Source organism: Danio rerio, chromosome 8 (genome assembly GCF_052040795.2).
Source record: "Danio rerio strain M-AB ecotype USA chromosome 8, GRCz13ab, whole genome shotgun sequence".
NCBI lineage: Eukaryota > Metazoa > Chordata > Actinopteri > Cypriniformes > Danionidae > Danio > Danio rerio.
The window spans coordinates 56,792,873-56,805,741 of NC_141028.1; the positions used below are offsets into that span (position 1 = coordinate 56,792,873).

The 12,869-nt window shown below is 40.4% G+C and overlaps 1 protein-coding gene across 2 annotated transcripts in view; it reads right to left on the reverse strand.

Annotated features, from left to right (window-relative positions):
- The window catches only part of sypb (synaptophysin b), a 28,995-nt gene that overhangs the window by 6,070 nt on the left and 10,056 nt on the right, over nt 1–12,869 (reverse strand). For both annotated transcript variants that reach the window (XR_015496995.1, NM_001030242.3), the window contains 3 exon segments: nt 6,585–6,709; nt 2,750–2,948; nt 2,347–2,538 (listed from right to left, as the gene is read on the reverse strand). Coding sequence is in view for 1 of the 2 variants with exons in the window: in NM_001030242.3 (NP_001025413.2) it covers nt 2,347–2,538; nt 2,750–2,948; nt 6,585–6,709 (516 nt within the window). In the remaining variant the exon portion in view is untranslated.

Consider the following 12,869-nt stretch of genomic DNA (forward strand, 5'->3'; position numbering starts at 1 on the left):
GGTTTAGTGGTGTTCGACAAGGTGCCTGCGACATGTCTGAAGAGGGAGGAGGGAGAGACACAGCTCGCTGCAGAGCCACTTGAGCTCCAGCGAAGGGGAGCTTGAGCTCTCGCTCCTCCTCCTATAAGCTATTTTAATGCGTACACCCACTTCACCCCTAACCCCAACCCCCAGTGATATCACTCGTACAAGTGCAAAGAAGGAGATGATGGAGCTCAAGCTCCCCCTTGCTGGAGCTCAGCTCTGCCCAAGAGGCTCTGCAGTGAGCACCACTTGAGGAGGGATGTGGTGAGGAGGGGTGAATTATCACTCATTTGCGGGCATCTGGGAGTCTCTGTGCATTTGTAGGAGACTCCGGAATCTTCCGGAAGACTTGGGATGTCTGTTGAATGACCTCCCGCCCTATTCATAATTCTCTCTTCATATAGCCGTATGCCTATTACATATCCATAAAACACAGTGATATAATCGGGCTCGGATCGTATCGCTTTCTCACTACAATCGATCTGCTCTAGAGTTCGTTTCAATCGAGCCGAGGCCACCTCATTCAAGCGATCTCGGAGCGGTTGTTTCGGCGCGGATCCAAGCACGATTGGTGGTTTCACATAAACCAAACGAACCGCACTATCTGGGCAAACGAGACAGGTTCCGAAACGAAAGTCTATCTGTGAGAGCATCCTAAATGTACATTAGAATAAATGAATTGAATTTCGGTTCTTACTGATTGTATTAAGGATGATGCAGTTAGTAGTTGCTATTCCCTATAGAGGGTTTGCACTTAGGTTTTGAGTCAGTCATTTAGCTGTACTTGCATGGTTAATGTACTATAATGTACCCTAACCCTAATATATATATATATATATATGGGCAAGGCAGTGGTGCAGTAGGTAGTGCTGTCGCCTCACAGCAAATAGGTCGCTGGGTCGCTGGTTCGAAGTTGGCATTTCTGTGTGGAGTCTGCATGTTCTCCCTGCCTTCGCGTGGGTTTCCTCCGGGTGCTCCGGTTTCCCCCACAGTCCAAAGACATGCAGTACAGGTGAATTGGGTAGGCTAAATTGTCCGTAGTGTGTGTGTAAATGTGTGTGTGGATGTTTCCCAGAGATGGGTTGCGGCTGGAAGGGCATCCGCTGCATAAAAAACTTGCTGGATAAGTTGGCGGTTCATTCCGCTGTGGCGACCCTGGATTAATAAAGGGACTAAGCCGACAAGAAAATGAATGAATGAATATATATATATATATATATATATATATATATATATATATATATATATATTATATATATATATATATATATATATATATATATATTATATATATATATATATATAAGCTTTTTTTCCAATTTATACTGTCTAAACCACTGAAAAAAATCTGTGAAAGCTGCTAAATCATATAAAGAAAGACTTAGTTAGCATGAAAGGTTGCAATATTTTTAACCAACAGAATTTAGTATGTGGTGTAAGATTTGAATGAGCAGTATTATTTGAGATATTAGCTTACAATTAGAAGTAGTAAGGGGTGACGCAGTGGCGCAGTAGGTAGTCGCCTCACAGCAAGAAGGTCGCTGGCTCGAGCCTCAGCTGGGTCAGTTGGCGTTTCTGTGTGGAGTTTGCATGTTGCGTTCCCGTGGGTTTCCTCCGGGTGCTCCGGTTTCCCCCAAAATCCAAAGACTTGCGGTACGGGTGAATTGGGTAGGCTAAATTGTCCGTAGTGTATGAGTGTGTATTTATGTTTCCCAGAGATGGGTTGCAACTGAAAGGGCCTCCGCTGTGTAAAACATGTGCTGGATAAATTGGCGGTTCATTCCGCTGTGGCGACCCCAGATTAATAAAGGGACTAAGCCGACAGGAAAATGAATGAATGAATGTTTAGAACAAACATGACTCAAACATGACAAAATTCCTGCCTTGGAAATCCTGCTTCAGTTTGCCAACCACATGATGACAGCACATAATATTTTACGAGACGTTTTTTCAAGACATTAGTATTTAGCTTAAAGTGACATTTAAATGCTTAACTAGGTTAATTAGGGTAATTAAGGAAGTTAGGGTAATTAGTCAAATCATTGTATAACGATGGTTTGACTATCAAAATTGCTTAAATATTGCTTAAGGGGGCTAATAATATTGACCTTAAAACGGTTAAAAAAAAAATTCTAGCCAAAATAAAACAAATAAGACTTTCTCGAGAAGAAAAAATATTCTAAGAAATACAGTGAAAAATTCTCTGCTCTGTTAAACAACATTTGGGAAATATTTAAAAAAGAGAAAGTTCTGTACATTTCAAGATCAGCATTAAAATCACTTAAATTAAATTAAAATGAGCGTTCAAACACCTGTACCCACCACAGATGTGTTCAGGCCAGACACCACCGGTTCGTGCAGCTCTTTGCATCGGTTTTCCTCTCGTTCGCACGCAGGTATGAGGTTGATGACGTCATCAGGGTCGGTGGCTCTCTTCACGTCTGAGAGACCTTTAGCCCACGCCGATGAACTCACCAGCCACATGAAGGTGAAAACCGCTGTCACAACGAAATCCTACACAACAACAACAACATGGATAATTGTGAAATAATTGTGGAATACTCATCACAATAATGTTGGGATAACAATAAAAACCTATTATTATGCTTTCATTAACATCCTGTTATGCTGTGACATTTCCTCCAGTGGAAATCTTTAGGAATAATGAACCCTTTTCACAAGACGCCTCTCTGGCTCATGATATGGAGACTGCATAAAGACTCACAGCCTGAGCTCCTTTGTTTCCCTCGCGGTATTTCTCCAACAGGAAGATGTACACAGAAATGGCTGCCATTGAATAAAGGAAGGAGAAGACGCCGATGGTGACGAAGAACTCTGCTGAGGAAGAGTTGTCTCCCACCAGAAAGAGTCGCTCGGGTTCTGATCCTTTACACGTAGGGGCATCAAACCATACCTGGTGCAGTCTGTAAAGAAACACACAAGGTAAACATCTGTTGAGGCAATTCTAAATTCTGCACAGAAATAGCAATGTCTACTATGCTCTATTTATTATGTAGAGTAAAAACTGACAGTACATCTGACCTAAGGCAGCATGAGTGAACTGGGTGAATCAAACCCATTTAGCCCCGTGCACACTGAGACGTTTTTTGCTCGCGTTTTCCGTCTACGTTTAACGCCTCGTAACTAAATAAAGGGCGTCAATGTAATTGTGCACACCAACGTGCAAAACGCCAGGCGCAAAAGTGTCATTTTAAAAAAATGCCCCATGCTCGTTTTTTTTGTTTTGACGCGAGGCGTCAAAACCTTCTCCACCAATCAGATCGGCACCTTTGTTCACGTGCACCGAGCTGCTAAAGTTAACGTAAACAGCACTTGGAGGCGCTCAAGCGCAAAACTGTCAATGCGAGCGGACATTGAAGAAGATGCCCAGAGTAGAGATGCGCGGTTGGCGGTTATAGCCGCGGACTCCGCGGATAAACCGCGGATCGGGCGGATGACGTTACGAAAAAATTATATTTTAATTAAATTCGGGCGGGTGGCGGGCGGTTGTACTGTTTTTATATACATAGCTGGCGCACCAACGAAAAAGCCTAGGACTGACTTCACAGAATGGGAGGAGGAATTGGATACACTAATTCTGGATGAAGTGTACAGAAGTATTCCTCTACAAACTTCCGTATAGACGGATATTCAGAGCAAAATCTACTTTCTTTTTGGGAGAAATAAGGCAGGCATTCCCACGACTACAGCACCTTTCCATGAGAATTCTATGCATTTCAGCAACAAGTGCTGCGAGCGAGCGCTCCTTCAGTGCAGCAGGGCGCATTATAGTGGCTATGCAGGCGCTCCCGTCTGAATCCTGACACAGATGCTATTTTATTCCTGCATTGTGCCAAGAAAAAAATCGAACTAGACCTAAGGTCAGGCATATTAAACCAATTAGCCTATGTTATTTAGGCTACACATATGTTCAATATAAACTTTTGAGTTCGGTCAGCTGATAACTTTACGTTCATATTGGTTTAGCCTATTCTATTCTAGACATGTTGGCCTCGCTTTTACGTTCCGAGGCTAAGGTTATTTTGCCAGAATTTCTTTGTCGCAACTTTAATGGCGTAGTATTTCGTTATGCTTCAAGTTTGAGGGGAATGGGGATAATCCTAAATCTATGGGTTATTGGGGCACTTGTCATACATGCACTTTAGCCTGGTCAGACTATGTTCGCTCAAAGAGGGATGGCATATCTGTTTTTCTAATTTAATTTCTAATTGTGGGGGTGACTGAGCCTAGAAGGTTTAGGCACGATATGACGTTTTTATTAAAAAAATTTCAACTGTTTGCCAAAGCATGCGACTATAGCCTATGCCTACATTAAGATATTTATGTTAATATTTTTTTTTACTGCCTGTTGTTTCTTTTGGCATATAAAATAGGTATTGTCTGATAGAGATATCAATAAAGGTTTATCTGTGTCGCAGAACTGTGTTGTTTCCGATTTCTACAAGCTCAATAACATCCACAGCAAAAAATAAATAAATAAAAAATAGTCAAAAAACTGTGCCCATTAATTAGATGTGCAAGGCAAGCAGGTACGTTTTTGGGGTTGCTATGGACAACTACAAATGTAAACATTATTAGGCTATAATGTAAATGACTTATTATTCTATCTATTTACTAAAAAATAAAGTGAAATAGGCATTTATTAGTAGGCTAAATAGCAGCATGTTGAAATGATGTGTCAATGCGTTTTCTATTAGGCTACAAAAAAAAAAGTTGTATAGTACAGTGCGTTTAATTTAGGCTATTTATTTATTTTTGTCCCTGTGCGCCGATTGGAGACAGAGTTCACTGCTGATATTCTGAGAGCTCGGGTGCTTCTCATTTCTTATTTGTGCATCCTCGTTACCTTTCCTTGCTTTCTTTCCTCGTGTTTCCACCCCACCGGGATAACTTTACGAGGGAAGGACGCAAGGAAAAGACTGAAGGACCGAGGAATCGAATCAAGTGAAAAGAAACGTCCTCGTATCTTTAGCGTAACTTCAAAGCATCGTCAATTAATGACTTGCACGTTTGGATTAACTGCATGTCTACATTAAAGTCATTCTCTATTATATAATGATTAATAAAGAAACATTCTTTTAATAAAAAAAAGGAATAAGCCATTCAAATAAAGAGTTCAGTCAGCAGATGGCGGGCGGGTGCGGTTTTAAAAATTGGTCAAAAATGTTAGTGCGGATGGATGGCGGACGGATGATGAATTTCGTCATGCGGTTGCGGATGAAATAATAGCCCATCCGCGCATCTCTAGCCCAGAGGCGATATGAACATGGAGCTGCTTATTGCACTGGTAAACAATAATCATTTCTTCATCGCTAGAGCTGGAGATGCTGCTTGAACCATCCATGCTTGTTCGAGTCACCAGTAAATTTAACAACAAGCGTGTGAACTTCCGCTCCATCACTTCTTCTGTGTTACAAGCGGGTGTCAGTAGCTTGACGCCAGTGAAAAGCGCTTGGGTTTGAAAAACGTCTCGTAAAACGCTGACGATAAACGCAAACAAAAAACGTCCTGGTGTGTAGGAGCCTTTAGTAACGCATTCATTTTCCTTCGGCTTAGGGTGCTTTCACACCTGTGAATCGATTCAGTTGTTCCGAAACAGAGATTACAATTGTTACATTGTTGCTCTTTGCTCTTGAATCGGTTCGCTTTCACACTGCAAAGTTTCTAATCGGACCAAAAGAGCTAAAACAAGTCACGTGCGAGTAAACTCTCCTTACATTGGTCAGAGTGTCAGGGTTTATTTTGCAGCTGTCAGGAGAGGTGGTGGTTTGGTGGTGATTGACAGGGAGCGCGCGTGACGTGTCTGAGGAGAGATGTGGTGGGGGGGAGTGAGAAGGGTATGCGACGATGCCTATTTGAGGACCGGGAGATCATCATTTGTTTGCAGGCATCCGGAGACTCCCGAAATGTCCCGCCATACTCATAGCCGTAAGCCTATTACATATCCATAAAACACTGTGATATAACTGCGCTCGGATCGGATCGCTTTCTCACTGCAATTGAACCGCTCCAGGGTTCGTTTCAATCGAGCCGAGACCACCTCATTCAAGCGATCTCGGAGCGATTACTTTGGCCTGGAACAGATCGCGATTGCCCTGTTCACATATGCCAAACGAACCGCTCTAACTGGGATAGAGATACGTTCCGAAACAAAAGTGTAGGTGTGAAAGCACCCTTAGTCTCTATTTCAGAGGTCACCATGGAGGAATGAACCGCGCAACTATTCTGGCATATGTTTTATGCAGGGGATGCCCTTCCAGCCCAACCGAGTACTGGCAAACATCCATCCTTACTCATTTATACACATACACTACGAACAATTTAGTTAATCCATTTCATCTATAGCACATATCTTTGGACTGTGGGGGACACCAGAGCACCCGGAGGAAACTCAACCCAGTGAACTTTTTGCTGTGAGGCGACAGTGCTAATCGCTGAGCCACCGAGCCGCCTAACAGCTAACTCAATAATCAATATTAATTTAGCATTGTGTTTTTGCGCTTGTTCTGATTGTACAGGAATGGCAGTGTAACACTGACCTGAACGGGTACGCAAACTCAACCTCAATGTTCAGGTCACTCTCTGAGCGGTTCTCACACTCCACGCTCATACGAAACACTCCAGAGTAACCACCGCAGGTGGCGAACGCGAAGATGGCAAAGAACTGGGAAAGAGAAAGAAAAAACAACAGATACATAGTGAATAAATGCGCAGAACGGCAATTAGCATGAAACAGCTGTCCAATTTTTACCTGTGTCAAATTTTATCAAATTTAAAAACATATACATCCAAATATTTCATTAGTAAAATTAAAAAAGAGAGATTTGTTGAAACAAAAACATAAAAAAAAGAAAACAAAGGTACAGTGTGAGATATATAGGACCCTATCACCAGGCGCAATAAGGTGCAAGACGTGTTTGGCACGACATGTTGCTATTTTCAGACTATTTTCGTTTTGTGTCACTTTCTTTGAATAGCAAATCCATTTGCACCACTTTGTGGACTCATAGGTGTTCTGGTCTAGAAAGGAGGTGTGTTAAGGCGCATTGTTGGGTTGTTGCTATTTTGAGAAACTGAAACAGACCTTGCAATTGACCAGCTAAAAGCTGCTCTAAAGTCCAGCACTGAGTGTGTTAGTTGTGCGCCTTAAATGCGTTCATTGCTTAATACACACAGAATGTACAGCAATACACAAATATCTTTACAAATAAAAAAAGCATTCATTCATTCATTTTCTTTTCAGCTTAGTCCCTTTATTAATCTTGGGTCGCCACAGCGGAATGAACCGCCATGAAAAAGAATTAAAATATTACAAAAATTATTATTTTCTACATAAATATAAAAACCACTGCCTCCATGCCACCTTCATGTCGGGGGGGCTTTTTTTCAGTTTATTCTCGACAATTTGCTTTTGTATAATGTTATTATTATTCTTAGTATTATTTGTTATATGCATATTTATATTTGTTTTAATAAAAACAAGCTTGGATTTGTCCACCTGTTGGGTTTTGCACCATATGGGGCATGGCAGGTGTGTTTGGATATAACTCAAACTTCGTTATTATTGTTCATTTATTTGTTTGCTGGAAATTAGAATTGAATTTAGAAATAGTTTTGAAACAAATCTTTGCACTGAACAAACAAGATTAAATATTTAGGCTAATGGATGTCTCCAGAAGAGTGCGTACAACATTGTTTACTTATCCACGAAAGTAAAGGAATAAGGAGTAAAAGTAAAGAGGCTGAATGGAGGAGGCTTGTTCTTTATCCTCGTGCTGCAGATGCTCTGTTTAACTGTTTTCTCGCTAGTGCAGCGTTCAGTTTTTCCACTTACAATGTCAAGCAAATGCACCATGGCGCGACACAACTGACTCTTGAAGGGAATGGGAGATGAGACTCTGATTGGTTTAATGCACGTTATGCTCAAACTTATTAAAGAGAATAAACACAATCCTGTTAGACAATGTGCCCCGGTGCAGACCATATTTTTCTGCCCTTAAAATAGCAAAAGTGGATTCAGACACAGCCTTAATACGTTTGCGCCCTGTGCTCTAGACTTTGTGCCTAGACCATTAAAATGTTCAATGGATCTATATAATAAATATCATATTTACAATACATATTTACATATTATATGCAACAGGGGAATAATAGTTTTTGGTTGAGCTTCTAACAGTTTGAAACTATCATCCATCTAGAGTCTAAAAGTGCTTGAAGCTACAAAAAAAAAACAATTCAAGATGCCATATTTCCATATTATGCATAACTGGGCAAACAGCTGCAATTTTTTTTTCCACAATTGTTGTGGTAACCCCTGATGTCAGGATTCTTTTACGAATAGAAAGCACAGCATTTATTTAAAATGCATCATCTTTTTTAACAATATGCATGCCTCTTGTGTCACTTTTGGTCAGGTATTTTGTTTGGTATTGTTAAAAAATCATTAATTACTTAAAGGGATCCTGTAATGCAAAAATCACTTTATAAGGGGTTTAAACACAGATCTAGAAAGAAAAGAAGAAAAGAAAAATGAATTCACAGGAGGGCTGATCATTTTGACTTCAACTGTATAATAGAGAATACAGAAATGAGAAAGTAATGAAATGCTTTTATATCATGCTGATTTGCCATCTGTTGTATCACACCACCGACAACACCTTATTCAGTGTGTGTGAAGAAATGCAGCAAATACGCAAATAAGATGAGCTGACAGACATTAGGTGTTAACAAATTATCATAATATCATTAGTGAACTGATTGGAATTAAAGAATTAATTATAGAACACCTAGTGACTGCACTGGTGTCTCAATGGTGCACATGCTCAAACCCACACAGACACACACACACACACACACACACACACACACACACACACACACACACACACACACACACACACACACACGCACACACACACACACACACACACACACACACACACACACACACAGATTAGTTGGTCAGAGTATTTTTACCACACCCTCCCCTCACTGCAGGAAGATCCGATTGAATAGAAAATCCGGCTATTAATCTTTCTGAGGTGCTTCACCATCTGTCACTACACACGCTGTGCCGATCTACTACACTTCACGATCTATACACACACACACACACATACACAAACTGGCAGTTGCCTTCTAAGGGGGTGTTTGTTTACACACACATAACACTTTTTTTAACAAAAAGCTTTTATTATTTTTAGCTATTAATGTACAGAACAACAAACTGTGTTTCAGGGGCCTCAAATCATATTGTTTTTAAAAACAGGGATATAAGTGAATGCTTTTAAAAGCACGAACAGTCAATTTATATATATTCATATTCAATTTATATATATTACAGTACTGGGAAACATCCATAAACACTCACACACTACAGCCAATTTAGTTTATTCAATTCCCCTGTACTGCATGTCTTTGGATTGTGGGGGAAACCGGAGCACCCGGAGGAAACCCACGCCAACATGGGGAGAACATGAAAACACAGAAAAGCCAATTGACCCAGCGGGGTCTTGAACCAGCGACCTTCTTAGGCGTAGGCATTTTTGGGGTTCCAAAGATTTGGTCACAGTTTAACTCTAAATACTTGATATTTTAGCCTTTACCTCATTATTAGCAAGGCGCCATATTCTACTTCATTGGAAATGGCTTGTGGACACCATGTATTTTCTAAAGTTGGAAAAGGTTAGATTGGGAAAACTAATTTCCTCAAAAAGAGGCAAACTTATTTAATTAGGTTATTTATTAGTAATTTATTTATTTATTTGTTTTAACTATTATGATCTTGAGTTATACTGTTTAATTGTAAATAAATACTTTCATTACAGCAAATCAGAACATTTGATTGTGATTGTTGAATGACTGCATTCAGTTGGTTCTAATTTTTTGGACATTTTTATTACTGTACTTTCCATTTTTTATCCCTTATTATTATTTTTCCCTTCTTTTTTTTGTAAAAAAAATTACGATGAGTAACAATTTGTATTGTAATAGCGTTCACAATAAAAAACATTTCACTATATACACCCATAACTTAATTAGGTACACCTGTCCAACTGCTTGTTAACGCAAATTTCTAATCAGCCAATCACATGGCAGCAACTCAATGCAATTAGGCATGTAGACATGGTCAAGACGATCTGCTGCAGTTCAAACCGAGAATCAGAATGGGGAAGAAAGGTGATTTAAGGGATTTGGACCGCAGAAGATCACACAGCAGAAGACCACACCGGGAGCCACTCATGTCAGCTAAGAACAGGAAACTGAGGCTGAAATTCGCACAGGCTCACCAAAACTGAACAATAGAAGATTGGAAAAACGTTGCCTGGTCTGATGAGTCTCGATTTCTGCTGCGACATTCGGATGGTAGGGGCAGAATTTGGCGTCAACAACATGAAAGCATAAAACATGAAACCATCCTGCCTTTTATCAACGGTTTAGGTTCATTAGTACAATTGAGTATTGTGTCAATGCCACAGCCTACCTGAGTATTTGCTGACCATGTCCATCCCTTTTTGACCACAGTGTACTCATCTTCTGATGGCTGCTTCCAGCAGAATACCACACCATGTCATAAAGCGCGAATCATCTCAGACTGGTTTTTTGAACATGACAATGAGTTCACTGTACTCAAATGGCCTCTACAGTCACCATATCTCAATCCAATAGAGCACCTTTGGGATGTGGTGGAACGGAAGATTTGCATCATGGACGGGCAGCCGACAAATCTGCAGCAATTGCGTGATGCTATCATGTCAATATGGAGTAAAATCTCTGAGCAATACTTCCAGTACCTTGTTAAATCTATGACACGAAGGATTAGGCAGTTCTGAAGGTAAAAGGGGGTCCAACCGGTACTAGTAAGGTGTACCTAACACCTGTACCACGTCTTTGGACTTGTGGGGGGAAACCGGAGCACCCGGAGGAAACCCACCCAACCATGGGGAGAACATGCAAACTCCACACAGAAATGCCAACTGACCCAGCCGAGGTTAGAATCAGCAACCTTCTAGCTGTGAGGAAAACGTGCTATCCACTGTGCCACTGTGTTGCCATTTATATATATTTGTATGTGTGTGTGTGTGTGTGTTTCAAAGTAATTATAACTAGTAGGGATGTAACGGTATCAAAATGTCACGATACGGTAATTCCTCGGTATGAATGGCACGGTACGGTATTTATTGAATCATTTAAAGGAAAAACAAAACTATTGAAGAGACTCAAAAAAAGTGCTAGAATGTTCAGGTTACCTCAACACTGAACAGATCAATGACATACAAATTATCTATCTGTAAACTTTCAAACAGGAACTTAAATAATTCAATTTTAATAACAAAAAATATTAAACCATGTAAAGAAAAAAACACCACTCGAAAGGACAAGCCATGAGTGAGATAGAGGTCTCTTGGTGGTACAAGTCAATAGCCCCTTTCACACAGTGATACCGGTAAATATCTGGAAAATTTCCAGAACGACTTTACCAGTAAATTCAAAAAAGCGCTGTTCACACAGGCGAGGACGTTACGGAAATTTTCCGGAAAAGAGCATTCACACATCCATTCCAAAATACTGGTAAATTCTGACATCACTCACCACAAATGAGCTTTAAACGGCTGCGCTTGTATTTGTAAACATTTGACTAAATTACAAACTCTGTGGATGATCAATATTGTGAACAACTTTCGCAGGATCACATGTTCATAATATGTGCGTGTGCAGGCGCTCACAGGCTGTTTCACAGGCACACGCAAAGCTTGAAGGTAAACAAACAACGGCTTATCATAAGCATCTCATCGATGATTATTTACAGAGTTGGCATTAAAATGAACATATAAACGTGATCTGACTAACTTCTAGCAGCTAAATGTGTCTGGAAAAATATTCAAAGGCTTTTATTCTCACAAACCGCGCGGACGTAAATGCGTCTGACTGTTGTGATTGGCTAAAGCAGACGTCTCACGTCAGCACGTTTTAGACGTGCACGCGCTTATTACGGTAATCTTCCTTCTGCATTCACACAGCGCAGCATTCCGGCAAATTGCCGGTAATGTTACAACTTCTCTTTCCGGAAAATAGCCAGAACGAATTTACCGGTATTTTCAAAAAGGACCTGTTCACACAAAAATTAGAACCAACTGAATGCAGTCATTCAACAATCACAATTAGCCCTTTTCACACATACAGACCTTTCCGGAAAATTGCCGTCAATTTTCCGGAAAGGTCTGTATGAACGCTATTACAATACAAATTGTTACACATCGTAATTTTTATTGTTGTTTTTTTTTACAAAAAAAAGAAGGGAAAAATAATAATAAGGGATAAAAAATGGAAAGTACAGTAATAAAAATGTCCAAAAAATTAGAACCAACTGAATGCAGTCATTCAACAATCACAATTAGCCCTTTTCACACATACAGACCTTTCCGGAAAATTGACGTCAATTTTCCGGAAAGGTCTGTATGTGTGAAAAGGGCTAATGTCTCCATCAATCTGAGCAGTGTGCTGTGTTCTGCTGTCCCCTTGACTAAAAGAATCCCCATCATGTTAGTCGTATTCCCTGACTTGTATTTCAGCACAGTCTGGCAGTGCCTGCATACCCTTTTTTTCTGTCACCTTTTCTTCTTTCTTGTTTTTTTTAGAGAGAAACTGAAATGCTTCCACACATCTGATTTAAAACCCACTTTAGGTTCGACCACTTTTAGCTCCTTTTCTTTGCCGCTACTAGCAGCACACTCCATTTCTGCATTACTGGATCGGTAGCGACAACAGACCGCAAAGGATGATGGCCACACCTGGGCTGATGAAAATTGTAGTGTCCGCTACCT